Source organism: Desmodus rotundus, chromosome 11, assembly GCF_022682495.2.
Source record: "Desmodus rotundus isolate HL8 chromosome 11, HLdesRot8A.1, whole genome shotgun sequence".
Taxonomy (NCBI): domain Eukaryota; kingdom Metazoa; phylum Chordata; class Mammalia; order Chiroptera; family Phyllostomidae; genus Desmodus; species Desmodus rotundus.
Window position 1 is genome coordinate 41,986,263 of NC_071397.1, and position 26,573 is coordinate 42,012,835.

Below are 26,573 nucleotides of genomic sequence, written 5' to 3' on the forward strand. Positions count from 1 at the left end.
GTGGTGTGAGCTCTATGCCTCAGTTTCCCCATCGCTGAAAAGGACAAAAAAAGACAAATAAAGCACCTACCTCATTCATTGTAAGAATTAAATGAGTTAATATGTCAACAGAGCCTGGCCCATACAGCATGAAAGTCTTAATTATTTTTTGGTTTTTTCTTTTAAAAACTTCTTCTTTTTCTTGACAGTCTCCTATGTCAAATTCAATGACAATTTTTATAGTCTTCTGTGAGCAAAGCTGAGGCTCTGAAATACCCCCATTTTAATTCAAATGTAGGCCCTTTGACAGGCCAAACAGTTGGTCTCCTTGTTACAGAACAGACCCAGACCGGGGGCTGGGAGGTGGCTGAACAATATAAAATGAGCCCCCCTTTTCACCAGGGGATCCTCCCCCCACCTACTAGGTTCGCTTTGCCTGCCTCCAGAGGAGAGACATCTCTCAATGCCAAAGATTGGTGAAAAGGAAAGGAATTATTTATTTGAAATAATACAGACTAAAGTTCTTTAGAATATCCACAAATGCACACAGACCTTCCTTCTCCCCTTTGCCCAGTCTGGGGTACCGAATCTCAGGAAAGAAGAACAAGGCCATGATTCAGGCTCCCGGCACCATCAGCTCTGTCACCACCACGATCTCCAGTTAATCCAGAACCATGTGGCACCTTCTCATGGCCCACCAGCAAGAGTCCTTTCACCCCTTTTCTTTCAGGCAAAGTCTCTCCTGCTTCCTGAGCCACGTGGCAAAAGGGAACACCCCAAAGCCATGTGGTCCTAACTCTCTCTCAAGCCTTGTGGTCCCTGGAAAGGACACATGGTCCCAAAAAGAGACGCCAAATGGCTGCCACGCCTGGGTTTAAATCCACCTCCAATCTTCCTCTGCAGCCCCATTTCCGGCTCCTCCCACAATTGTCCACAGCTTCCAGCATTCCAGGCAGGTATGGCCCTGTGGTGTAGAGCCAATTATCTCCAAGCTCTTCTGGACCCCATTACAAATCCCTATTTGGGGCCCCCCTCTCGGCTGCACCCTGTTACATCCGAGCCAATTTCCAACAGAGGCTATTCCAAGTGTCCATTTTCTCCATAACTGCCATCATGAAATGTAAATAATGTCCACATGTGTGCACATAGAAGACACACAGAAAAGTTCAACAAGCTTTGTTTAAAATAAAAAACAAAAACAGCCTATTCCATTCAGAAACAAGTACCAGTAAGATGTTAGTAGAAATATAAGTAAAAATACAGGAAATGAAAAGGAGATACCCAGGCCAGGTGCCCTGTAAGGGGCTGCCAGGGCTCAGACTCTGAATTGTGAGGCAGTTGCCTGAGCTTTTCACCTGCTTCCCAGCAACGTGGTTTCCTCTCATTTTACAATTAAGTTATTGCTTAACTACCTTACCAAATTTGTTTTTATATTCTGCCTTCTTGTGAAAAGTTTTAATGGCTCCCATACAAATAATAGAGTAAAACGGAGACCATTTAAAAGGAGCTGGAGAGTGGGTGGTTTTATTATCCTTTCAGTAAACATCTGCTGGGCACTGGTGCCAGGCACTCGTCTGGTGTCACGGAGGATGCAGGGACAGTTGACCCCACTCCTGCTTCTGGGAAAGATGTGAGGGAAGGCAGCCACAGTGAAGACAAATGCTGTTAGAGACACGCATGCGAGGTATGATGGACACACAGAGAGGAGGGCATCGACAGCGGAGCTGCCACTGAAGGCTTCTCAAGGCAATCTTACTTGAGCTGCATCTAAAGCAGCTCATTGCATGAGAGTGGTTTAGTGTTCCTGAAACTCAGAGCACCTGAAGTTTGGCAGAAGAAATTAGGCAGCTCAGGGATATCAAGGAGGGGCTGTCCAGGGAGACAGGACTGAGATTTTGGTGGGATGTGGGAGGTGGGGAAGCCTTGGAGAGACTCAAAGCAGGAAGCAGCTGGGTGTTTGGAGAAGAGCACTCTGGCTGCCTGTAGTGAGTGAGTGGCTGAGAAATGTGTGAGCCTGGTGGCCAGGAGACCAGCTAGAGGATGCTGAGGAGTCAGAGTGGGGCAGTGGTGTGGGGTGAAGGAAAAGATCCCTTGGGGGATGGGGCAGGAGCACAAACAACAGGACCTCAAGGCTGGTTGGCTGTGAGGGATGGCCAAGGGAAGAAGGGTAGAACTGCTGGCCTCTCAGGGCATTTCTCTATGGTGCTGGAGGCTCTTTCCCAACACCCAGGGTCACATGCATCCGCACAAGTGTCTCATTCATAAGTTTCTGGGAGTAAGTGCTTTTCTCTGGGTGTTCCACCTGGCAGGGGGCTCACTGGCCAGCAGAGAGGAATAGGAAGCCGTGGCAGGGGGGCAGGAGTGGAGAAAGGGCAGTGACCACCAACTCACACCCAGACAACTCCATCTAGTGTCTGCTGAAACAAGAAATGGCAAAGTGGTCTAGACCTCTTTTCCACCAGTGCCCTCCTGGGCCTGTGTGTTCACAGTGTCTACAACCCACCTAGCCTGGTTTCAAGCTGGGCAGGCCTGAAATGGAGAGGTGGGAGGGACCCTTCAAAACTTGGAAAATATCTACATTCTCTGGTAAACCGTGTAATAAAATTTCTGCTGCAAGTTGAGGCAAACTAACCAAGCGTGCCACATCAAGAGCTCATCATAGCTGGGACACTATGACCGCCTCACAGCTTTATCGATTTGGGGACACATTTCCCAGTTGAGAATGCAGGCTCTGTCTTCAGAGAGGCCTAACAAGTTCTTGGCCTGGGAGGTTTTTTCAGCTTTTAGGACTTTGTGGCCTGCTTGCCTTTGTGGCCCAGTTTCCTGATGAAATTATCATTCTGTGGCTGCTGTGTTCATTCATTAGAAGTTTTCAAAATAGAACTCTTCACCAGTTTGGTACCAGAGTCCAGAGGGACTGTGTTCCCACTGCAGCTCTCAGACATGACGGCACTGGTCCAGGATTCCAGGTTATGTGGAAGAGGCTGTGCAGGGAACTGGCCCAGGGGCCAAGCACCAGTAACTCCAGCCTTGGGAATTGATTCTCTTTTCCCGATCGCTGGTTATTTCTTTACATGTACCTTCATTCAGTAAATGTTTACCAATATTCCCTCCATATTAGGTACATTTTAAATGGATTTGGGGGGCCAATTAATGAATATTATTTAATAACAGGGAGGGGGATTGCTTGACTCAATCAGCGGTAACTGCAAAAGTCAAAAAGGGGAAGATTTCTCCATTAAAACAAAACACTCCAGAATCATGGGGGGCCTTCATGGAAGGCTGTCAGATGGCCACTGTGTTCTGTGTTCCCTTCAGTAGACCAGGAGCAAATGTCAGCCTCAAGGCTCTGGCCGTGACTCCCCCTGCGGTCACCCCCACACTGACCCATCTCACACCAAGTGCTCTGTTTCTCTTCCTCTCTCCCTGAGGGGTGTTCTCACTGTTTCTTCTGTTCATGCATTTACTCGATACCAGTGGGGACATTTGTTTCTGGGTGAAAGCAGGAAGTGAATTAAATGGCAGCTCCTCCTAGGGAGAGCTTTGAGAGTGGAAAAACATACCAGTTGGAATGCAGCCTCGGGCCACAGTGTGGCCAGGCAGCAGACTGTCTGAGTGACTGCCGAATTCAGTTACAGGTCCCATCCAACACAATTCCTGGAACAAACATGGTGAAGACAGGAAAGTCAGAAAGGATTTTTTCTTCTTTATTTGAAACTACTGTCCCTAGCGCTTGTTACTCACTGAAAATATATTTTACCATTGTTAAAAGTCAATAAAGAGATTCCACACTTACAATTATTATCATAGTGTAAGCATGAAAAACAATTTTATCTCATGTGTCAGTGTCTAGTTGATTGACAGTGATTTCCTGCAGGGGCAAGATAAGCAGGATTCTGAGGCTCAGTCCAAACTCAGTGGGAAAGGCTGACTAAATCCACTTATTAGCATCTTCCATGGACACTGTATTTCTATGATTCTGGTGTTGGAGATACTGCAGGTATAGGGGAGAGTAGCACTATGACATCATGCATTTGTTTGCACTTCTATTTAGGTGAATATTAGTTACCTTCCATTTAATTTGGTATCCAAAAGATGATAACTGAATAGCCCAGGGTTGTTGGGTTATATTCTTTTAGCATTCAGTGCACTGGAAAGAAATGATTAGAGATGTGATCATGTCATAATTACCTAAAAATTTGTCTAAGTAAGGAAATTGTTTACCCCCAAAGAGAAGGTAGACTTTGGCCTGTGTTCAGAATTTGTGAAAATTTCAAACCAAAGTTTAGACACAAGCTTTTCCTCACTCATAATGGCAGGGTATTTTTAATAATCTAAACAAGAAATTTGGAGTCAGAAATGTTAGAATATCTTCATTCCTCCATTGCCTACTCATATGACCTCAAAAGCCTTCTGGGCCTCATCCTCGGTCAACAGAGTTTCTCCAGTGCCACTGTACTTTCACAAACTATCCACATCACATGTAAATATTGACAAATACTGACAGAAGGTGTTAAAAAACACCAGACCGTAATCCTCATAGTTCATTTAACAACAACAACAGGATTCTGAGTCACAGAAAAAGCAAATCTCTTCTTGTCCTTATATTTTCATTTGTTTTTAGCTTTCAGGTGTTTGGGTGGTCCATTATCCTGGGCTGGGCTTGATGAAGGGTGTGGAAAGTTTCTTTCATATAAAATCATCAGGTTTGGGTTTTTTAAATAGTTTTTTAGGGTTCTACTGCACAAAGGAAGGAGTGAGGGTGAGGAGCTGGGTCTAAATCAGATGCACACATTAAGGTATATTTCTATGGTTCCAGAACCATAGAATGACAATTGTCCAAAAAAATGACAATTGAATGTTAAGTTAAATTCTTTTTTTTTCACTTTTAAGAAGACAATTTAACAGTTTTATAAGCAGTTTTATAACTTTTATAGGCAGCATAAGACACAAAACCATTTGCATTCAATAATTCTTATTTTCAAGTATCGTGAGGAACAGATATTTTCATTCTAACTCCACTACAGTTCTTTCTCTTTTTTTTTAGTTAAATTCTTTTTAGCATACAGTGCACTGGAAATAAATGATTAGAGATGTGATCACCTCATAATTACCTGAAAAATTGTCTAAATAAGGAAATTGCTTGGAGATACTGAAGAAGGTCATTTACTAGGCTCAGCTCTCTGAATTTATGGGAAAGTGCATTGGCATCTCCCATGGATAGAGGAGGGGATAGGGCAGTGAAATGTAGTGTTTGTTGTAAAAACATATGAGGTTGTCATTGGGCTAGAATTAGTGAATGAATAGGGTTAGTGAATGAATGAACCCAGTAGCAGAAATGAAATGTTTGGAAAGCAAAGAAACAAGCGAGAAAGGAAGGATGTAAGAGTATGGAGTTAGGGCCAGGGAAATCACATGCCTGATATGAGGATTACAGCATTAAGTGTCAAGTAACAGTGCAGATCAGATCAGGATTAGTTGTTAAAGGCAGGAGGGAAGCTGGGCAGAGCAGCAATATGTTCATGTTGGCAAGTACACACCTAAGGCAGTTTTCAGAGGACACAAAAAAGGGAGGAATAACACTGCAGTATGAATCTTTAAATGTTCTTATGTGTGTGTTATTCATACAAATGCTCTATGAGATGTAAAAGAACATGGAACAGTGATCTGCCGTTATATTCTATCTTTTATTGTTCTAAGTTCATCCCGTGGGCAGACTCTTTCTGAGGGATTTTCAAGTTATTAATAAAAATAATATAAATAAATAATTTATTTAGCACATTTCTTGAGCTCCTGCTGTATGCCAGCAGTGTGGTAGGAACACGGTGCACTCCCATGAGTGGCGTTATCCTCCTTCTAAAGAGCTTAGGAATAATGAGGTTCGAGGAAGACACAAACAGGAGAGAGTCATGGTGGGGAAATGAAAATATGAGTTTCTAAAGGAATTTCCTGCATGAATTTTTTATTGTATTTTTTCCCATTATCATTTATCCCCCTTATACCCTCTTCTACCTCCACTCACCACCCACCCCACAATCACCACACTATTGTCTGTGTCCATAAGTTCTTTTTCTTTTTTCATTTGATCCCTTTACCTTCCAACCCCCCTCACCTGCATGAATTTTTGTAGGAAAAATTAGTTGTGTGTAGAAGAAAGAAATTTGCTACAGATACTGAAACAGGCAAAGTCAGTCTTCATTCTGCCTGTTACCACCAAAACCAATAAGTAGGACAGGGATTGAATCTTTATGGGCACTTTGTTCAGATGGCTGGTGATCTGAGAAGACAGCTGGTTTTTGCACACTAACAGGCCATCTTACATTTCATTTCAAACTGACCCTTTTTATAAGGAGAAGAAAAGTGTAGGTAAGGGGTTTGGAATTCAGGGAAAAGGTTAACTAGATAAAAGCTGCAGTCTGGCAATTTTTCTAGAATCCTTTCAGCTGACCAGTGATTCTTCATCAGGGTGGATATCTCTCCCTGGAGCACAATGGCTCATATACCATCTTGGTCACTCACAGTCCTCCTGTGGCACAAAGGTGGAACTGCTTGTGGGTCTCCTGGAGTCATGGTGTGTCATGCCTTCAGTTCCTTTTCACATGCATTAACTACTAACTTTATTAACTATAACTTACAACTAAAAGTTTTCCAACTCTCAGTCAAGATTTCATAGGTAAACATGGCTCATCTTCTCACACAACCATATCAAAATTACACTAAATTACAGATCAACCATCATTAAGAACCGACAGAAATCAAGCTGAATGGAATTCCTACAACTATGGAATTAAAGAAGAAAGTAAAGCACAACTGATAGGAGGGGTGGAGATGCAGAACAGGCTGGTCCCAACCCACATTGTGCTGGAAGAGTATTGGGAGGGATATCACAGGGGTGAGGAGTCCAAGCCCCCCAGCCCAGGTTTCCAGTGCTAGAAAAAGTCTCCAAAACTTCTGGCTGTAAAAACTGGTGGGGATTGAGACTATGGAAGACAAACTGCTAGTCTAAGGCAGTTCCTCTTAAAGGGCCTGCACATAGACTTATTTGGACTCACTCCCTCTGACTTCCAGTGCAGGGGCAACAGATTGAAAGGTACTAGAGACAGGGAGGAACTGGATTGTCCAGCATCAGAGTGAGAGCTGGGGGCAACTTACTCCCAGACAAAAGTGCTGGCAGAGACCACTGGACATTTTCTGAGTACTCCACCCACAAAGCCATAGAACCAGCAGGTGAACACCATACCCGAGAGTCCATCAACCTGGCTCACACTGTTTGCCCTACCCTGGTGATTTCTTGAGGCTCCCCACCCACCCAACCTTCGGGTCCACCCAGGCTGTTTCAGGTGGCTTTTCCATATAAATGGTTTGTCTTGGCTCATGCTTCATATTTTCCTAAATTCTTTCAAACAGACAGCATCTGGCTTCAGCATGCCCCCTGCCTATTGCTAAGTGGCCCAAGGCCCCACACTAGCAGCAAAGGAGCTGGTCTTGTTTCACAGCTTGGACTCATTTGGGCAACTCCAAACCCAGCACAGGTAGCAGCCAACTGCAGATTGTTTTGCAGCTTACTTGGGTGGCCCTGGAAAGGAACACTTAGCCTCGACCTCCCAGAGACCCCAGAGGCTGTGCACCCAGTGAACAACTACAGACCACATGAAAGCACCACCACCCAACTATCTCCAGAAATGACATACTCAGGGGGTGGACTCAGTGGGCACCAGAGCCCTGCTAAGTCCTGCTCTGTGGAGTGGGTCCCTGCAAGCTGATCCTCCATGGTGGCTGGAGGTTGGTGGCCAGTGGTCACTGCTGTCCTTGCAGCTGATTGGCCTGGGTAAATCGCTTCCATTGACCTGCCAACAGCAATCAAGTCTCGGCTGCAGGAGGGGTTGTACACAGCCCACATGATGGGAGCAACTTGAGTGCCCAGCTTGAGTAATAGGGGAGGCTGTGCCACTGGACCCTATGGGACACTTGCTGCATTAGGCTATTCTACTGAGCCAGGAAGTCATAGCAGCTCCACCTAATGCATGTAAACAAACACAGAGAGACTGCCAGAATGAGGAGACAAAGAAACATGGCCTAAGTGAAAGAACAGAACAAAACTCCAGAAAAAGAACTAAACAAAATGGAGATAAGCAATCTATCAGATGCAGAGTTCAAAACATTGTTTTTAACGATACTTAAGGAACTTAGGACCTCAACAACATAAAAAAGGTCGTGAAAACTATAAAAAAAAAACAGTCAGAAATTAAGGATACCCTAACTGAAATGAGGAACAATTTAAAAGGGATCAACAGTAGAGGGGATGCAGCCAAGAATCAAATCAGTGATTTAGAATATAAGGAAGCAAAAAACACCCAACCAGAACAAGAAGAAAAAAGAATTTTAAAAAATGAGGATAGTGCAAGGAGCCTCTGAGACAACTTCAAGCATACCAACATTCACATCATGGGGGTGCTGGAAGGAAAAGAGAGAGAGCAAGAAATTAGAAACCTGTTTGAAAAAATAATGACAAAATTTCCCTATCTTAGTGAAGGAAGTAGACATACAAGTCCAGGAAGCACAGAGAGTCCCATACAAGATGAGCCCAAAGAGGCCTATACCAAGATACATCATACTTAAAATGCCAAAGGTAAAAGACAGAGAGAATCTTAAAAGCAGCAAGAGAAAAGCAATTAGTTACCTACAAAGGAGTTCCCATAAAACTGTCAGCTAATTTCTCAAAAGAAACTTTGCAGGCTAGAAGGGATTGGCAAGAAATATTCAAAGTGATCAATAGCAAGGACCTCTAGCCAAGATTGCTCTATCCAGCAAAGCTATCATTTAGAATGGAAGGACAGATGAAGAGCTCCCCAGATGAGAAAAATCTAAAGGAGTTCATCACTACCAAACCTATATTATATGAAATGTTAAAGGATCTTCTTTAAAAAGAAGATCAAAAGTATGAGCAATAAAATAGTAATAAACATGTATCAGTAATTGAATCTAAAAAACAAAATAAATGAACAAGCAGAACAAAAACAGAATCATAGCTACAGAGAGCATTTTGATGGTTGCCAGATGGGTGAGGGGCTGGAGGGACAGACAAAAAAGGTGCAGGGATTAGGAAATACATATTGGTAGTTACAGAATAGTCAGGGGGACCAAAGTACAGCATAGGAAATAAAGTAGCCAAAGAACATATATGCGTGACTCATGGACATGAACAACGGTGTGGGGATTGCCTGAGGGAGTAGACAGGGATCTGGGTGGAGAGAGCAAAGAGGGGAAAATTGGGACAATTGTAATAGTGTTAACAATAAAATATCATTTAAATTAAAAAACTAAATAACCAATCAACTTTGAAATTAAATAAATAAAAATAAAAATTGTCCAACTCTCGAGTTCCCCCATCAGTACTTCTGTTTATTCATGTATTCATTTGATAGTATGTCCCTGCTCTGCTCCTGGAATTTTTCTGGGCATTAGGGGGCCCAGTGGGCAGGTGCAGGATCTGTGAGGGCTGAACAAAAGTGACCATGGGCCACAGGAAGAACATCTAACTCAGGGAACACAGTAAAGGGTTCTTGGGAAATCTCTCTTCTAGAAAGATCATCAGACTTCAGGAGCTGAAGCCATAGTTGAATAAGGTAGTAAAGGCATAGCACAAAAAAGGAATATTCTGTTCCACCTATCTATGTATCAGTCAGTCACTCATCATTAATCAGATACAAAGGGAGAAAGAGAAGTGAGAGCATGAAAAGCCACAAATAGTTAGGATTTGATTTTGAGTGTTCACTATATACTAGGCCATATACAAAGCCCTTTACATCCAAGCATAGAGGTTGAGAAGGTTGGAGTCAAACAGAAGGGGATCTAGTCCCAGCTTTACCACTTCCTAATTGTGTGATCTTGAACAATTCATGTAATGTCTCCAGATCTCAGTTTTTCTCATCTGTAAAATGAGAATAGTCATAATACCAACCTCTCAGCCTGAAACCAGGTTGTCTGTATGAAATCACATTGCACAGTGTTGGCATGAGGCAACTGTTTAGTCAATGTTGTTTCCTTTTTATTCCAACTTTTGTTTTTCTCATTCACAACCCTTTCAGAGGGTACTGTGGTTTAGAAATGTGCCCAGGTCATTGCTCATGAGTGGTGAAGCCAGTCCTGCCTGGTTGCCTTGCACATTAGGGGGTGATGTCAGAAATGAGGCTGGAGGGGAGGCTGAGACCAGATCTCAAAGAGCCTTGTGGTTCAAAGTTCTCAGGATGTTGAGTTTTATCAACAAGGAAGTGGAGGGCCTCTGTAGGACCTTAAGGTTAAGATTGACAAGATTAGATTTCCCTTTTAGAAAGGTGGTTCCGGCAGCAGTATACAGGATGGCTTAGAGATGGGAATGACCATAGCTGAGAGCCCAGTTAGGAAGCTGTTGCAGTGGTCCAGAACGAATTGTGAAGGCTGCAGGTAGGTAGTAGCAGTGGGGCAGACAGGACATTTAGGCAAAGGGAAGGGAGGTTGGGGGAAGAAGAGGGGGAGGGAGGGAGTGGGAAGGATTTGGCTGCTCCAGGGTTTCTGGCTTTATTGACTGGGTAGATGGTAGCAGCTTGAGCCAAGATGTAATAAATGAAAAACAGGATGTCAGCTAATTCCAGTCATGTAATGGTGGTTGATAAACTGCAAGGTGGCTGATACATTGAATACTCTTTCATAAAGAAGTATAGAAATGTTCAATTTTAAAAACTTTACAGCTAAGCAAGATAGTTATTGAAATCTCTTAACGGAAACATTTCACCATAGGAAGAAATAATGTTCTCAGAATAGAAAAGAAAAAGACAATTACACAAGACAGAGAAAGTTTAAGACTAGGTTAGCTTTTAAGAGGGAAGTAATTAGGTAAGAGGAAGAGGTAAAAATGAGCAGATACTCAGAGATGGGGGAGAAGGCAAATCAGAAATTCTGAGTTGAATTGAGGAGGCAGGTAGGTGAGAAGGTAAAGACATTGTATTGCTGTCTCTGTGTAAAAGTGTCCACTTCAGAACGTAATGCACAACCACTTGATGCTCAGGGAGTGCCTGTGTGGCAGGTGAGCGGCTACAGCATGGAGCAGGGTGGAGGACTCAGTCTGGTGAGGACCCCACGAACATGCTGTTAGAGTGTGGAATGTGCTAGGAAGGAAGGGGGTGGAGCTATAAGAAAATACAGGGTCAGGGGTCACCAGCCAGCAGTTCCTGGCCTGTTCCTAGAAGACCAGTTAAGTGAAGCAAAATCAGGAGTGGTATTTAGAAAGTTTGAGACTCACTGGTTTAAATATTAATTTAGCAAAATAGCTTTGGCAACCAGAGCAGGCATGTTCCTAGAGGAGACAGACTAATTCTAGGAGGCTAATGGAGAAAGATGTGCAGGCTTGTCAGGGAAGGTGGCTGGCATGTTGTGTTTTGTCAGTATTATTCCAGGGGAAGCTGCCAGATGTCAAAATGCTTGTTTTGCACCAAGTAGCCACTTCCGCAGCAGTAGGGAATGGGAGAGAGCAGAGGAGGCAGGAGGCAAGGCTTGCATTAAACCGTGCCAGCTCTTCACAAAGCCCTGTGCTCAGAGAGTGTCTGGAAACCCCAACCATGGCGCGGTCATTTCAGCTGTTCTTTATCAGACAGGAAGCTTCTGGAAATGAAACACAGGGTGGCCCAGAGAAGACAGAAGGAAAAAACCAAGGCCACCCTGTAAAATGAGAACGCTTTCTCCTGCTTGCCTTCAGGGATCTTCGCTTCCCTAGAAGTATTAGGAAGGACCACAGAGTCCTTGGCAAGAAACAATGGTGGAAACATAAGGGAATCATGACCAAGGAGATAGGGAGATGTGATAAGGAAAAGAGGTCCCTGGTCTCTGTCAACAATACTTTTTCAGTTGCCTTTTGCTCACATCCCATTGATTTTAACAGTTTTCCCTGGCAGATGGGTGGGTGAATTGAAATGTGGGTTTCTGAGAGAACACAGAAGGTAAAAAAGGCCAGGCAGTCCCAGATCTAGGATGGCAGAACAATGGACACCCAGCCAGCTTCCCGGGTGACTCTTCCATAGATACCACCTTCAGTATAGCAGGTGGTATGGGAGCAGTTCTCAAACCAGACTGACGATTTGGATGTCACTGGGCCAAACTCCAGGATGACTGAGTCAACTTTGGATTTGAGGAGGACAGAGACCCATGTAATTGGCTCCTGGAGCCCTGCCAGGTTTGGGAGCCACTGGGCTAGTAGAATATTCTTTGAAGTATGCTTTTATTGGAAATTCCAGAGTACCTAAATATTTTTCTCCTTTCTTTTTCTACTAGGCACTGGGAAATCATGAATTTGATAATGGTGCAGAAGGTCTGATTGATCCACTCCTCAAACAGACCAAATTCCCAATTCTGAGTGCAAACATGAAAGCAAAGGAGCCGCTAGCATCTCAAATAGCAAATCTTTATTTGCCATATAAAAACCTTTCTGTTGGTGGTGAAATTGTGGGAATTGTTGGATACACCTCGAAAGAAACTCCTATTCTCTCAAACCCAGGTATTTTCTACTTTTATGGCACTCATTGCCTGAAAATAGATGCTCCACATCAGGGCTTGGCATTTCTTTTATGGACTGTGGGGAAAAGTAGGAAAAACGGGTGCTTTGGGCAAGTGGTACACTTAGGATGACATTGATAAAGCCAGGGTGGTGGCTTCCACATCATTCTAAGGTACTTCTTAAAGACATTTGCCCTTCTGCTAAGTGAACATCTTTGTTGACAGTATCTTCGTTTAATTCAGTGTGTTCAAAATTGGAGAAGTCCATTTAAATCCAGGGCTAAACGAAACAGGGACATTTACTAGATAATGGGAGCCATGTAACTCACTGCCCTCCCCCCCTGAGCAACTTGGGTGCCCAAAGCCAGGGTTCTACCTCAATTCACCTTACCTTTCTTGTTTTAGTATGATTATTACATGTCTAGTTAACTCACCTTTCTTCCTTTGCACTATTCATCTCTTGTAGTTTTAATGACTTTGTGTATCTGGCTTTCTGGGAAATACTTATATATTCTTGAATTGTCTAATGATATATATCATATATATCTGCTATATCTATATATCCATTTATACACATTCATATATATTCCTAAAGCCATTCAAGAAATATTTCTGAGTCACTTTTATGGGAAGGAACATATTCACCAAAACACTATCAGTGAGGACAGAAAATGATGTTTTTTTCTAAATTATCCAAATTAATTTTCTTTCCATATTTGAAGAAAAAAGAGAAACTAAAAGCTAGCAGAAATAAGGATTTTTATTAAGAATTAAACTGATACATCTGCCAGAATGCCTATTATCAATAAATCAACAAACAACAAGTGTTGGCAAGGATGTGCAGAGTCTAGTGCACTGTTGGTGGGAATGCAGACTAGTGCAGCCACTGTGGAAAACAGTATGGAGTTACCTCAAAAAATTAAAAATGGAACTGCTTTATGACCCAGAAATTTCACTTCTGGGTAGATATTTGAAGAAACTGGAAACACTAATTCAAAAGAATATATATACCCCGATGTTCATTATACCATTATTTATAATAGCCAAGATTTGGAAGCAGCCCAAGTATCCATTAGTAAATGAGTGGATAAAAAAGTATGTGATACATTTACACAAGGGAATACTACTCGGCTGTAAAAAAAAAAAAAAAAAAAAAAAAAAAGGAAGAAGGAAATCTTACCTTTCGTGACAGTATGGGTGAACCTGGAGAATATTATGCTAAGTGGAATAAAGCCAGTCAGAGAAACACAAATACCATATGATCTCACTTATATGTAGAATCTAATAAATTAAACAAACACACAAAATAGAATCAGACTCATAGATACAGAAAACAGACTGACAGCTGTCGAAGGGAGGGAGGTTTGGGGGCTGGGTGTAAAAGGTGAAGGGATTAAGAAAAGAAACCTCATAAAGGGAAGTAAAAGAGCGTAAAGTAGGGATAAATGGTGATGAAAGGAGACTTAACTTGGGGTGGTGAACCCTCAATACAGTATACAAATGATGTATTGTAGAATTGTACAATTGAAATCTATATAATTGTATTAATCAATATCACCCCAATAAATTCAATAACAGTAAAATTTAAAAAATAATTAACTGATAACAGAGATATAATTATTTAACAATTAGAAAAGTAATATATTTATTGTTTTTGTTAAAATAAGTCCAGGCCATTGGAAACAACAAAAAGGTCAACGGACCTTGATCCTGAGCAGCATGGCTATTCCTGAGGGGAGAGAGTCCTGCAGCCAGCGAGGGGCAGGGCAAGCATGGGGCTGGGCTGCTCTCCACTGAGGGTACCTGGTGATCACCAGGTGCTCCAGGCAGCAGGCAGACAGCTGGCCCATGGGTGACCAAGCCTTTGCACACTGAGTGACATACAGTTAATAGCTGTTGTTGAGGTCATTGTAGAGCCAGAAGGCGGCATACAAGTCACTGGCTTCTGAAATGTTTTAGAAGTGCTCTTCTGACCAAGAAGGGTGTGGTCCCCCAACAAGGACCTGACTGACAGTCCTGAGCTGCATCTGTCACACAAAATGTGTTTCACAGACATGCTGGTCTTTAAAGAGACAAATACTTTTTTGAACTCAAGGTGTCAGGCTCCTAGGTTTTGAGAGTTCTTTACAAGATATTGTGTTTGGCAATTTCATTTTAGTGATGATTATTAGAAATTTTGCATGAAGGAGTCTAGATCACCTGGAGGACTCTTGTCACCGAGTACCGAACATGACTTCAGGGCAGTGTGCCTGTCTGTGTTTGCTGTCATCTCTGTGTCAATGAAAGCCATAAGACCTCAAGCCTTGCTGAGATTTAGCTACAGAGAGAGACTGGTGGTCTTGCCACACGTAATAACACATTTCTGCAGCCCTCATGTCCCCACATGTCTGCAGAGCCCTGGCTGTGCAGTCACACCCACACTCCCCCACTGGCACCAATGAGCAATGTTCTTTACCTCTGTGGGGGGAGTAAGCAGCAAATGAAGAACGTGCACAGTCTTGGTGCAGCAGTATTTGGAAGGGACCCATGTCTAATGCACAGCTTAATACTCTAATGCCACCCTCATCAAGTGAACAAAACAGAGTTGTCAATGGTCATGTTAAGATTGACCTTCAAGTACTAGTTGCTGACAGAATTTTAAGACTGATTATCCTAAACTTGCAAATAAAGCCTTAGAATTATTAATCTGTTTTGTACTTTATGCTTATGTGTGCAAGCATTTTCTGCATTGGTATAATGAAAGTTTAAATCCCAAAATAGGCCCCTGCTGGTGTAGCTCAGTGGATTGAGTGCAGGCCTGTGAACCAAAGGGTCATTGGTTCAATTCCCAGTTGGGGCACATGCCTGGGTTGTGGGCCAGGTCCCCAGTGGCAGGGGGGTGGTGCACAAGAGACAAGCACACACTGATGTTTCCCTCTCTTTCTCCCACCCTTCCCCTCTCTCTAAAAATAAATAAAATCTTTTTTAAAAAAGGTATAGATTAAAAAAAAACAGAATAGAAAAACATAGGCTTGCCGGTCTGAAGCCTTCTCACAGCTTGAGCTTAAATTTGAGTAACGTAATACCATCCACAACCTTAAACTAATGCAATATTAAGTGAGTGCAACTAAGAATCAATAACATTTTTGTGTTGCCTTTGTAGTGATTCTATATTTAATTAAAACACATGTGCTGGCCTTAGTAATTTAAGGGTTTAAATAAATTGAGGTGTTTTTAAATGGCATGTTAGTGTGTACAGTAAGCAGTATAATAAAAATTATCGTTAATATATGTCCATTTTATTTGTTTTGTTCCTTTTAGGAACAAATTTAGTATTTGAAGATGAAATCACTGCATTGCAACATCAAGTGGATAAGCTAACAACTCTAAACGTGAACAAAATTGTTGCCCTGGGGCACTCCGGCTTCGAAATGGATAAACTTATTGCTCAGAAAGTGAAGGGTGTGGACGTCGTGGTGGGAGGGCACTCCAACACGTTTCTTTACACAGGTAATTGTTTCCAAACGATTATACCATCCAGGATGTCTACATCACTTAGTCACTTTTGCCTTTGCAACTGTTACTATTATTTTTACAACTATTTAACATATTACACAAATTATATAATATGTAATACATTATATACATGTAGTACACATTGAAATGTAAGGTGTATATCTTATGCAAAGAGACATTACTAAGAATAATTTCTTGCTTTCATGATTATGTCAATTCCATTTATGCATATTATAAATATATATAAAACATGTATAAAAATATATGTAACAAAAAAATTACTGAACCTCAACCAAAAGTCAGTTTATAGCAAAAGGCAACATTTCATATAAAAATTTTTAAGCATGCCTTGGCCAGGTGGCTCAGCTGGTTGGAGTATCATCCTGTACACTAAAATGATGTGGGTTTAATCCCCATCAGGGCACACACCTAAGTTGCAGGTTTGATCCCCTGTTGGGGTGCATACATGAGACAACTGACTGATGTTTCTCTCTCACACTGATGATTCTTCTCTCCCATTCTCTCCCCACACCCCTCCATCTCTCTCCAAATTCAATAAATATATCCTTGGGTGAGGATTAAAAAACTTTATAGTGTTTATAAACAAAACACTATAAATAAGGTCTTCACATCTCAAAGTGACAACTTATTTCTAGGGTCACAGGTAACAGAAGCTGCAGAGCAGGACTGTGAGTATCCTGGAGCCACACCTCTGCTGGCCCCTGGAGAGCGGACACACGCCCTCCCTCCCTGTCCCTCCTCAACCCCTCCCCCTTTTCTTCTCCCTCCCTCACCTTCTCTTTCCTCTTCTCCCCTCTCTCTTGCTCCCTCTCCCTCTGTTACAAGTAGCAGCTGAGGTCCTGCTGCCCATCACCACCCTCTAGGCAAAATTTCAGAGGCAAAGGTTTGAGATAAAGGAAAGGAGTCTTTATTCAAAAACTGCAGGATTTTTTTTTACATTTTAACTATTTTTTTAATTTTAATTTTTTATTGTTATTCAATTACAGTTGTGTGCCTTTTCTCCCCATCCCTCCACCCCACCCCAGCCAAACCCCACTCCCTCCCCCACCTCCATCCTCCCCCTTGATTTTTTCCATGTGTCCTTTATAGTAGTTTCTGTAATCCCCTCTCCTCACTGTCCCCTCCCCACTCCCCCCTGCCCATTGTTAGATTGTTCTTAACTTCAGTGTCTCTGGTTATATTTTGTTTCCTTTTTTTTTTCTATTTATTATGTTCCAGTTAAAGGTGAGATCATATGGTATTTGTCCCTCACCGTCTGGCTTATTTCACTTAACATAATGCTCTCCAGTTCCATCCATGCTGTTGCAAAGGGTATACGCTCCTTCTTTCTCTCTGCTGCGTAGAATTGCATTGTGTAAATATACCATGGTTTTTGGATCCACTCATTTGCTGATGGGCACTTAGGTTGCTTTCAGTACTTGGCTATTGTAAATTGTGCTGCTATGAACACTGGGGTGCACAGGTTCTTTTGGATTGGTGTGTCAGGGTTCTTAGGGTATAATCCCAGCAGCAGAATTGCTGGGTCAAAAGGCAGTTCCATTTTCAGTTTTCTGAGGAAATTCCATACTGTTTTCCACAGTGGCCTCACCAGTCTGCACCAACAGTGCACTAGGGTTCCCTTTTCTCCGCATCCTCTCCAACATTTGTTTGCTGATTTGTTTATGTTGGCCACTCTGAGTGGTGTGAGATGGTACCTCATTGTGGTTTTAATTTGCATCTCTCTGATGCCTAGTGATGCTGAGCATCTTTTCCTATGTCTCTGGGCCCTCTGTATGTCTTCCTTGGAGAAATGTCTGTTGAAGTCCTTTGCCCATTTTGTAATTGGGTTGTTTGTCTTCCTGGAGTGGAGTCCTGTGAGTTCTTTATATATTTTGGAGATCAGGCCCTTCTCTGAGGTATCATTGGCAAATGTGTTTTCCCATACTGTCGGTTCTCTTTGTAATTTGGTGCTGTTTTCTTTAGCCATGCAGAAGCTTTTTATTTTGATGAGGTCCCATTTGTTTATTCTTTCCATTATGTCCCTTGCTTTAGGGGACATGTCTGTGAGGATGTTGCTGCGTGGAATGTCTGAGATTTTCCTGCCAATGTTTTCCTCTAGGACTTTTATGGTGTTACGACTTATATTTAAGTCTTTTATCCATCTTGAGTTTATTTTTGTGTGTATGGTGTAAGTTGGTGATCAAGTTTCATTTTTTTGCACGTAGCTGTCCAGATCTCCCAACACCATCTGTTGAAGAGGCTGAAAAACTTCAGGATTTAGAATAACAGGTTTCCACATGCATTAGTCACTTAATCCTATCAAGTAAGGCGGAAGTTTTTAAATCTTTAGTTACAGGTTTGATCACTTAAGCGTATCAATTAAGGCTAAATTCTTTAAGACCTGAGTTCTATCATTCAACATTAGTTTTTAATTATCTTATTTTTTCATAACATTTATTTATTATTTATTTTTTGATAATAGATTTTTTATTTTTTTAATATATGTTTGATTATGCTATTACAGTTGTCCCATTTTCCCCCCTTCACTCCTCTCCAACCTGCACACCCCCTCCCTCCCACATTCCTCCCCTGTAGTTCATGTCCATGGGTCATACTTATAAATTCTTTGGCTTCTACATTTCCTATACTATTCTTACCCTCCCCCGGTCTATTTTCTACCTACCATTTATGCTACTTATTCTCTGTACCTTTCCCCCCTCTCTCCCCCTCCCACTCCCCTGTTGATAACCATCCATGTGATCTCCATTTCTGTGGTCCTGTTCCTGTTCTAGTTGTTGGCTTAGTTTGCTTTTGTTTTCGTTTTAGGTGTGGTTGTTAATAACTGTGAGTTTGCTGTCATTTTTACTGTTCATATTTTTTATCTTCTTTTTCTTAGATAAGTCCCTTTAACATTTCCTATAATAATGGCTTGGTGATGATGAACTCCTGTAACTTGACCTTATCTGAGAAGCACTTTATCTGCCCTTCCATTCTAAATGAAAGCTTTGCTGGATACAGTAATCTTGGATGTAGGTCCTTGCGTTTAATCTTGGGTAATGTAATTATGATGTGCCTTGGTGTGTTCCTCCTTGGGTCCAGCTTCTTTGGGACTCTCTGACCTTCCTGGACTTCCTGGAAGTCTATTTCCTTTGCCAGACTGGGGAAGTTCTCCTTCATTATTTGTTCAAATAAGTTTTCAATTTTTTGTTCTTCCTCTTCTCCTTCTGGCACCCCTATAATTCGGATGTTGGAACGTTTCAAGATGTCCTGGAGGTTCCTAAGCCTCTCCTCATTTTTTTGAATTCTTGTTTCTTCATTCTTTTCTGGTTGGATGTTTCTTTCTTCCTTCTGGTCCACACCATTGATATGAGTCCCAGTTTCCTTCCCATCACTATTGGTTCCCTGTACATTTTCCTTGTTTCTCTTAGCATAGCCTTCATTTTTCCCTCTAATTTGTGACTAAATTTAACCAATTATGTGAGCTTCCTGATTACCAGTGTTTTGAACTGTGCATCTGATAGGTTGGCTCTTTGTCGCTTAGTTGTATTTTTTCTGGAGTTTTGATCTGTTCTTTCATTTGGGTCATTTTTTTGGTCTTGGTGCACTCCTACGGGTCTGGATGAATGTTTCTTCTTTATCTCCTTGGTTGTCGTACTTCCATACAGTTCAATTTTCTGTCAGTTCTGTTTTGTTTTGTTTTTTTAATTGTTGTTGTCCTTCTTTTGGTTGTGTGAGGAGGCACAGTGTGTCTACTTATGCCTTCATCTTGGCTTGAAGTCTTAATTATCTTATTTTTATAGGGTTAGTTTACAAACTAAAACAACATAAGATACTAAAGCTACACAATTTTAGAAGAATTGGTTTCTGCCTCAGAGGTCGTTCCCTCTAGAACATCCAAAGAAGAATAACCCTGCCTCCCTCTGCCAGGCCAGCCTGATGCTAAGCTCTGCCTGGAGTTCCATTCCATCCAAAATACTGTCCTTTGGAAACTGCAGGCAGCTGCAGCACAATCACCCAGGCATCCGTGAGGAAGAAAGAGCCAGAGAACCAGAGAGCCAGCCATCTTTATTTCCATGGGCTCTGGAGGCATTCAGGTCTCAGCCAATCCCATCCTAGGCTGTTTACCATTGCCTCCACAAACTCCTCCTTCAGCCCCTCCCTGCTTTTCCCGAGTGATCTGATCAGATCTCTCTGTCATCACCTCTGTCCCTCAATCTTCTCTCTTCCTCCCTCCTTTTGTCAATGTAAGAAACAGCCAAAGCTTTAGAGAATTTTTGTAAGATTTTATTGGAGCCAAACTCCAATAAAAGGAAGACATATGCCAGGGAGCAAGATTTCAAATGCTCCTGAGAATAAGAATTTTGCAATTTCTTTTATGCGTTTGAAATTAAGAAGAGGAAGCAAGGAAGACTGGAGAAAGCAAGAAGGAGGGGATTGGATTGCAGGATAGTTAACAACACTATGTGCCTTCTTGAGGCTTAACACCTTATTCAAGAGGCATTTTAAGGGTGTATTGACCTGGATGCACAGGAACAATGGACAGAGGTGGCTAGGCCCGTGGTGTAACTGACCTCCATGACCTGCCCAGTTAGGAATTTATGATCAGCTCTCCCTGTGAGGTTATTTTCCACAGAACCCTTTTTTTTTTCATTCACACCTTCCTCCCTCTTCACCCTCTTGTTCTGTCTCTCCCTCTTTCCCTATCCCCTCTTTTCTTCCCTTCTCCTCTCTCCTTGGTGTTATGTAGTTTTAGTGAGAAACTTGAAAAAAAAATTTGAACTGTAATGTCCCAAAATTTTTTAGTCTGGCTCAGTGAGTCTTTCCCATCATGCCCCACATCCCCACTACATGAAGCTTTGAAGTGTTTTCAAGAAAAGGAAAAAAGAGGAAGGCCTGACTGGTTAGAGACTTTATTAGCAGTGAGAAGGAAGGCATTGGTGGGGAGCAACCCACCCCTTGAAGAGGTTGATTCTTAGCACATCTCTATATGGGCTATCTAAGGTGATAAAAGCAACAATAGGAAATGGCCCCCAAATGGTAGATAATACCCAAAAATATTTTAAAAGATTGTCACTAAGAAGAATGTGTGGTAGAGACAGACTTTCTCCTCAAGGTTCTTCCTAGTAGTCTACTAATCAAATAGACATGAAACAGATAGAAAATAACCAAATTTAATACATACTTAAGTATGGGAGCCCCACATACACAAGAGAGTCAGAGACCCCACGTTCACGACAGGGTCAGAGACAGAAAGGGAACAGGGGAATATGGGACATTCTGAACTAGGAATGATGAGGTCAGGTGCCTTGGGGTCTTCAAAGTGTCATTGCGAATGATAAGACGGGGAGATGTTTAGTAAACACAAATTTGCCCCACCATATAGAAGGGTCAAAAAGGTTATTGCTGCTAATCTCCGGTGATGGGCAGATTATGCTGTGCAGCTACCGGTGGTGAGCAGGCCAGCACCACCCCCCATGGCAGACTGCCTTGGTCTGCTTTTATAAACCACACAGGCCCTGTCCTGCTGGGCTCAGTTTTGCACAGGGGCGGGCAGCTTGGCTCAGAGCTGAGACATTCAGAGTGCATCTACTTCAGAGGCTCCAGTCCAGGGCTCGAGAAGATGTGGCTAAGAGCTAAGGAGAGGAGGGCAGCTTGACCCCTCCCATGGCCCAGACAATGCCACCCTCAAAGGAAGCCTTTCTTGGTCTGTTTGCCCAAGTTCCGGTGACACTACCCTGTCTTGCTGAGCTCGGTCCTGTAGAGGCAATAGCTGGCTGCACTCAACCTGAACCTGTGGTATGCTCCTCCTGGGACAGCTAGAGTTGGAGACTCTAACACACATTGAATGGTATGGCTCAGGAGTAGGGGCCACATTCTCCCCATTGAGTGCCTGACCACACTGCCCCTAGCAGGGGACCCACTGGCCCAATTCTCCTGACCTGGTTACTTTGCCCTACCAAGCTTCAGCCCTGTGGAAGTGTCAGTGGGGTGCAGCCAGCCAGGGCCCACTCTACAGCCTTTCCTCATAAGACTCTGGAGGAAGTTCAGGCAACTGCAGGGTGGGGGTAGAGTTCTCCTCTTAGTGGCCAAGAGGTAGATGCTGACCTCAGGGAGTCTTGGACTTACCTGCCCCCAGCTCACAGCTCTAGGAAGGTAATCTTGGTACATAGTCCGGCCCCTTCTACATGTACCCAGGGCCAGTAGATACAAACACAGTGAACAGCATGGTAGCTACAGACAGGTAGCCCAAGGCTGGTTAGAAACAACATCTGACAGTGACCGTAACCTAAACTCCATCCAAGTGGACCCAGAACCAACACAACCAGTGGTGGGCTTCAAACCATACCAGAGCTTGACCCAAGTAGCCACACAAGTGGCACACCCAAAGGGGCATTCTGGCAGGCACCAGAGCCTGCTGGGAACAACTCTGCCTCGGCAGGGCAGCCCCTGCCCAGTGTCTCATACACAGTGACCTAGGTTTTACTCTTATAGTTGCCCAGACTGAAGGGTCAACTCCACCCACAAAAGGGCAAACAGCTTTTAAGACTCAACTACAACAGGGGGTGCACATAACCCACAAGAAACATTCCTGGAACATGGAGCACAGGTGATCTGGAAGATTGTGTCACTGAGCCCAACAAGACACCTTTACTATAAAGCCATCATAACAAGTTACAGAGTCATAGCAGATCTACCTAACACAGAGAGACAAAATAGAAAGACAAATGAAAAATGTCCCACACAAAAGAACAACAGAAATCCCCAGAAAAAGAATTAAATGAGATGGATGAAATGGAAAAAAACCCAAAAATACCAGATGCAGGGTTCAAAATAATGGTTACAAGGATGCTCAAGGGCCTTAGGGGAAGAACAGGTGATCTCAGTGAGAACTTAAACATATAGTAAGTATTAAAAAAGACATAGAAACCATAAAAAAGAACTAGTCAGAAATGAAGACTACAATATCTGAAATGAAGAATACACTAGAAGGAATCAACAGCAAGTTCGATGAAGCAGAGGAGGAAGTCTGCGAATTAGAGAACAAGTTAACAGTAAGCAACCAAGCAGATCATCAAAAGAAAAGAGAATTAAAAGAAACAAACAAACTCTAAGAAACCTCTGGGACACCAAGTGTGACAACATGAACATCATGGGGCTACCAGAAGGAGGAGAACGTTAGCAAGGGATAGAGAACCTGTTTGAAGAAACAATGGCGGAAAAGTTCCCTAACCTGGTGAAGGAAAAAGTGACACAAGTCCAGGAAGCAGAGAGAGTCCCAATCAAGATGAACCCAAAGAGGCCCACACCAAGACACATCATAAATAAAATGGCAAAGGTTAAAGACAATCTTGAAGGCAATGAGAGAGAGACAGTTATTTACCTACAAGGGAGCTCCCATAAGGTTGTCAAGTGATTTCTCAACAGACACTTAAGGCCAGAAGGGATTGGCATGAAGAATTCAAAATGATGGAAAGCAAAGACCTGCAACCAAGACTACTCTATCTAGCAAGGCTATCACTTAAAATTGAAGGGGAAATAAAGAGCTTCCCAGACCAAAAAAAAAAAAAAAAAAAAAAAAAGGAACTAAAGGAATTCATTACCACAAAACCAGTATTGCAAGAAATGCTAAAGGGATTCCTTTAAGAAGAGGAAATAGAGGGACATAGGTATAAAGAAAAACATGACAATAAATAAGTACCTATCAATAAAACCTTAAATGTAAATGGATTAAATGCTCCAATCAAAAGATATAGGGTAGCTGCATAGATAAGCATACATGACTCATATGTGTTGCCTACAACAGACCCACCTCAGAACAAAATATTCACACAGGCTGAAAGTGAAGAGATCAAAAAAAAAAATACCATGCTAATGGAAACAAAAATAAAAGCTGGGGTAGCAGTACTTATACCTGACAAAATAGACTTCAAACCAAAGGCCATAACAAGAGACAAAGAAGGTCACTACATAAAATTAAAGGGATCAATCCAACAAGAGGGCGTAACACTTATAAAAATATATGCACCCAAAACAGGAGCACCTAAATATAAAGAAAATCTTGGTGGACTTTATGGGACAGATCAACAGAAATACAGTCATAGTAGGGGATTTTAACAGCCCACTGTCATCAGAGGCTAGATCTTCCAGACAAAAAATCAGCAAGGAAACAGTGACCTTAAACAACACATTAGATCAGAGCAATTAAGTTTATATTTACAGAATATTTCATCCCAAAGCAGCAGAATATGGCTATATCTCAAGTGTAACATGGAACATTCTCAAAGATAGACCACATGTCAGGACACAAAGTAAGTCTTAACAAATTCAAGGAGATTGAAATCAAGCATCTTCTTGGGTCACAATGGCATGAAACTGTAATAAAAAAAAACAAAAGCAGCCCTTGTCAGTGTGGCTTGGTTGGTTGGAGCGTCATCTCACGGACCAAAAGGTGGTGGGTTTGATTCCCAGACAAGGGTACATACCCAGGTCATGGGTTTGATATCTGGTTCAGAGCACGTACAAGAAGGCAGCTAATTGATGTTTCTCTCATATCAATGTTTCTCTGTCTCTCTCTGTCTCTCTGTCTCTCTCTGTCTCTCTCTCTCTCTTCTCCCTCTTTCTCTAAAAGCAATGAAAACATGTCTTCAGGTGAGGATAAAAAAAAAAACATTCAAACACATGGAGGCTAGACAGCATGTTATTAAACAACGAATTGGTCAACAATGAGATCAAGGAAGAAATCGAGTTACCTTGAAACAAATGAAAATGAGAACACAGCCAACCCACAATCTGTGGGACACGGGGAAAGTAGTCCTGAGAGGGAAGTTCATACCATTACAGGCCTTCCTCAAGAAGCAAGAAAAATCTCAGAGGGGAGAGGGAAGAGGGGAACTGGATGAAAGAAGGTGAAGGGATCAGCCAAAGAACATATATGTATAACCCATAGACACAGACAACAGTGTGATGATGGCTAGAGGGAAGGGGAACAGGGGCTAGGTGGAAGTGGACAAACAGGGGAGAAATGGGAACATCTGTAATAGTGTCAACAATAAAAATGAAGTGTAAAAAAAGACAAATATAAAATGATAAGAACAGCTCCAAGCATATAGCAGGCAACCTATAAGTGTGACAAGGGTGTTGATGGTCACCGACAGTGATGTGCACTTTCCTAGTGTTGGTATTGGTTCAGTCAAACATCAGAGAGCCACTTAAGTAACCTCAGCGAGTTAGATGGACTGACTGTACCAAGACCAGAAAAAATCCAGAGCAGCGCTGGGTAAAGTGCTCTGGGCTCCGACTCTGGCTGTGCCACTAACTAGTCGTTCAGTCCTGTCTCTGCCTGATTTCCCTCATCTGTAGAATGAGAGTGATAACAACAGAACCTATTATAAAGGGTCATTGTGACTTCCTAGGTGTAACGAGTGGCTGTCGGTGAAGAGCCTCAGGCAGGGCTCTTAGCTGTTCTTATTTCAGTCAGGTCCCAGCTCTGTAGATAAGACCCACGAAAAACCCTTCCCTGGAGCCTTTTCTTAGCTTTTCTCTAACACTATGGCACACAGTGGGAGCTAGATATCTGCTTCCCACCCCCTCATGGTTTAGCGTAGTGATTTCAAATTCTGTTCATTTTGATCCACAGTAAGAAAGGCTTTGTACACATGTGTACACGTACGTACATGCGTGCACACACAAACTGGAAGAAAACTTTCACAAAGCACCTGGAATGCACGCTGATATCTTCTGTTCTACTGTTTCATTTTTTAAAGTGTCAGTTACCACCCATTAAATTAACTTATTCATATTGTAACTAGACCATATTTTGAAAAACTCAGCTTTAAAGGAGGCATGATCAAAACTGTGCACGAACAATCAGTACTCGACCCTTCCATTCAGATGCTGAAGTCACCACCCTGTTTCTCAGGATTTTACATGCTCTCAGTCGATGCCTTCTTATAGCACCAACTGTTCATCCTCAGCCTTGACCCGTGGCCATCAATTAAATGTGTGCCCTGATAGGTCTCAGAAGGGTTGGTGGCTCTGCCTGGCTTCCATTAATTCTGCAGCCTGTTATTTTGTTCTTGCCATTTCATTCCAGCCAATGAAGTCCTGTAAAATAATACGTGCCTTTTGCTAAGTAGATGAATATATTTAATGATGAATGGGTGACAGAAAAATGTGTGGATAAAAATGATAATTTGCTTATCCATAAATCTAGAAGTAGATAATTACAGTCTCTGAGAAAACTGCCTCTAGAATCTTAGTCATGTCTTTCACATTTCCTGATTGCTTACCAAGGTTAAACTTGTTCTTGTGAAAAACATTCCGTTTTGATACTCATCATTTGGAGGAGTGAGCTTACAAAGGTGATAAGGCAATTCCAGGACATAACAGGGGATAAGGCATATTTGCTTGTTTAAATACACTTTTCCAGCCTTAAAAAAAATCCTTCACTGAATTGTTTTGAACTGAATTAGTATAAAGTTAAAGTTACATATTATTAGTTAATAAAATATAGTTAAAAATGACACACTGCTTGGAATTTTAAGTTTTGCTGAGAATCATTTTGGCACACATAC

At 42.2% G+C, this 26,573-nt stretch overlaps 1 protein-coding gene across 1 annotated transcript in view; it reads left to right on the forward strand.

Moving 5' to 3' along the window:
- NT5E (5'-nucleotidase ecto) overlaps positions 1–26,573 on the forward strand; it is a 65,623-nt gene that overhangs the window by 7,685 nt on the left and 31,365 nt on the right. Inside the window, exons 2-3 of the mRNA XM_024576581.3 lie at positions 12,283–12,505; positions 15,805–15,993. Of these exons, the coding sequence (XP_024432349.1) occupies positions 12,283–12,505; positions 15,805–15,993 (412 nt within the window). The remainder of the gene's footprint in view (positions 1–12,282; positions 12,506–15,804; positions 15,994–26,573) is intronic.